General features: G+C 49.5%; 1 protein-coding gene across 1 annotated transcript in view; it reads right to left on the bottom strand.

Moving 5' to 3' along the window:
* Nucleotides 1-2,687, bottom strand: part of MRM1 (mitochondrial rRNA methyltransferase 1 homolog (S. cerevisiae)) — a 7,722-nt gene that overhangs the window by 4,673 nt on the left and 362 nt on the right. The window contains exons 2-3 of the mRNA XM_010291445.1: nucleotides 2,203-2,678; nucleotides 1,696-1,789 (exon numbers count right to left, since the gene is read on the bottom strand). Of these exons, the coding sequence (XP_010289747.1) occupies nucleotides 1,696-1,789; nucleotides 2,203-2,678 (570 nt within the window). The remainder of the gene's footprint in view (nucleotides 1-1,695; nucleotides 1,790-2,202; nucleotides 2,679-2,687) is intronic.

Here is a 2,687-nt window from a genome sequence, read left to right as displayed (position 1 = left end):
GGGGTGGGGAGGAGGAGGGGGAGAGAATTAAAAAAAAAAAGTAATTTTCCTTCTGGATTTTATTCCAGTTCAGCAAGCAAACAAACAGCAACTGAAAAGCTTTTTTTTTTTTTTTTCCTGATACTACAGTTCTAGGAAGGTTTTTGCCAAGGAAAACATACAAAAAGAGTAGTGTTAAACAAATTAGCATAAGGCTAATCCACAGAGCAATGCAGGGAAAGTTCTCAAGTGCAGGCTCAGCCATCAGAAGCCCACAGTAACGTTTTCAAACACGAGTGCACATTTTCAAACTCAGATGCCAAAAATCATCTCATACCAAAGGCAGGGCACTCAACACTCAGTGCCTCACATAACCAGAGAACCAGTCTGCCCTCCCACACCCTAGTAAAAAGAGCCATAATTATTTCTCTTAGAAATCCATTTTAACAATAAAAGAGCTGCTGCTTCTTGCCAGCTTCATTTCCTGTGAAATTGGCACTTTTTACATTACGTTATATCAAATTTACACCAGCCAGGCAATGCCAAGGGTTAGGCCAGTGAATCTGAGTCCAATTAAATGAACTGCTGCAATGGCTCAAAATGTTAATAACTCAAGCTTTACAGTAACAAAGTCATTCTTCCAGCTGTTTCTATTAAATATCAATGTATTTTATATATCTTTCATTTTACCATCATACACAGCTCCAGCTGCCACTGACTTACTGTACAGCTGGACAGGGGTTTTCTAGCACCAAGCAGGAAGAGTCCTGGCTTACCTCTGCTTGGCCTCCTTGTGGTCACACCAGACTACGACGAGCTCGTCCTCAAAGGGACACAGGCACGCAGCGACCCTGGGGGTGCAGACCGGGTGCTTCCGTTCCCCTGAGGGTCTGCAGCCTCTGCTCTCTCACCCTGTGCTGAACCTCCAACCCCACTGCCCCCCCAGGTCTGGGGGATCCCACACGAACGGGGGAGGGCAGATAAGAGCCTGCAGCTCCCTGCTCTGCACGCACACAGTATTCAGGTGGTCCCCAGCCCAGCCAGGGCACCTCCACGAGGAGTGAGGGCAGACACACGGTGCTAGCACAGGGGATGGATGCACTCTGGCAGTTCAAAGGAACATCCCTGGGTTTGTTTCAGTTTAAATCATGTTTTTCCATGTGCATTCCCCCTCCTTTTCCAGCACGTTCTGCAAAGGGCCCTATCTCACCTCACTGCAGAGGTACAATGTAAAAAGATTCCCAGCAGCATGCACCAGCCCTGGTTTCTCCTCTGTCCCCTGCTCCAAAGGCTGCCCAATGCTGCCATCATGTGCCTGGCCCCCACGATGCTGCCTCCATCACACGCCGGCCAAGACCGGCTGCAGGCAGCAGCGCTAGCTCTGCTCCCCATGGAGAGAAAGGGAGACAAACCCCGTCTTACTGAGCTCGCAGCCTGAGCACGGGAGATAGACGTAGCGTTATCCTGCTATTGCCATCTTCCAGAAAAAGACCCACAACTCAGACCTGTTACCCCACTCGATGGAACGGGACTGGGGGTGCATGCCTGTCAGATATGGTCTGACAGCACAGACCACTGGCAGCAAACAGGAGTGCAGAGCAGGAGCACAGGACACTGCGAACAACTGAGTCCTTTTCCTGTACCTCCTCTCTGTTCAGCAAATGCAGTATTTGAGGCTTCTTGAAAGGAAACGGAAAAAAATGTGAATCGTTGTACCTTCAAAAAGCTCCGGAGATCATCTGTGCTGTAGACATCGAAGACTTCCATAGCTCCAGAGCTAGCTTTGCTCACCGTTGGAGTCAAGGGGCAGCTGCAAGGAAAAAAAAAAGAAAGAAGTGTCTTATGAGAGCAAAAAATGAAATCCTGGCGAATTCTTGTTTCTCTATTTCCTCCTCTTGGCTCTGCAACCCAATTCCAACTAGTCCACTAAAGATCTTGCTGGCTATACAGATATATTTTCCTACAGAGAATAGGAAGGCTCAGATGGACAAATGAAACGCAAAATGGCTTAAAACAAAAAGTACTCAGAGAGGTTCCTTACCAGCCTGGAATACTATGTCCCTGCAGGGTGCAACGCAAAGCAGCAACTAGCCAAATTCAGCTCTCAAGCTCAGTCCTAGAAAGCCCTCTAAAGAAAATGTCGAATAATGCAGGCTGGAAACCTCTTTGGGAACCATCAGGAAAAGAGAGAAAAGCTGAAGGAGCAGATAACCAACCCCGTACCTGTTCCTCCGGCTTGTCACCACTCTGTCCACCCCCAAGAAGTATGCAGAGCGCAGCAGTGCCCCCAGGTTCATGGGATCCTGGATCTCCTCCAACACCAACCAAATCAGCTGTCGGTTTGGGCTCTCTTCATCCCCCAAATCAGGCTTTTCATCTTCCTCCAAATTCTTGAAACGGAGAGGAGTGGCCTCCAAACAAACTCCCTGGTGGACCTGGCCTCTGCAAAGAGCATCCAGCTCTCTCCTTGTGACGTGGTGCACAGGGACGCCCCGGGCCGTGGCCTGAAGGACAAACTCACTCATAACAAGCCGCCGAGAGCCGCTGCTCTGCTTGAGGAACAACCTGAACAGGTCCCTTCTCGACTGAGAGAGGGCCAGGGAACACGGTGCGATCCCAAATAAGATCTCTGAGCCTTTAGTCCTCTCGATGGCCAGAGGCTTTCGTTCCAGCCTCTTCCTTGCCTTTGAGAAGTCACCCTCTCGTGA

Source organism: Phaethon lepturus, unplaced genomic scaffold (assembly GCF_000687285.1).
Source record: "Phaethon lepturus isolate BGI_N335 unplaced genomic scaffold, ASM68728v1 scaffold33257, whole genome shotgun sequence".
Classification (NCBI taxonomy): Eukaryota; Metazoa; Chordata; class Aves; order Phaethontiformes; family Phaethontidae; genus Phaethon; species Phaethon lepturus.
The sequence above is the reverse complement of the archived record's forward strand: the minus strand, read 5'-3'. Positions and strand labels throughout refer to the sequence as shown.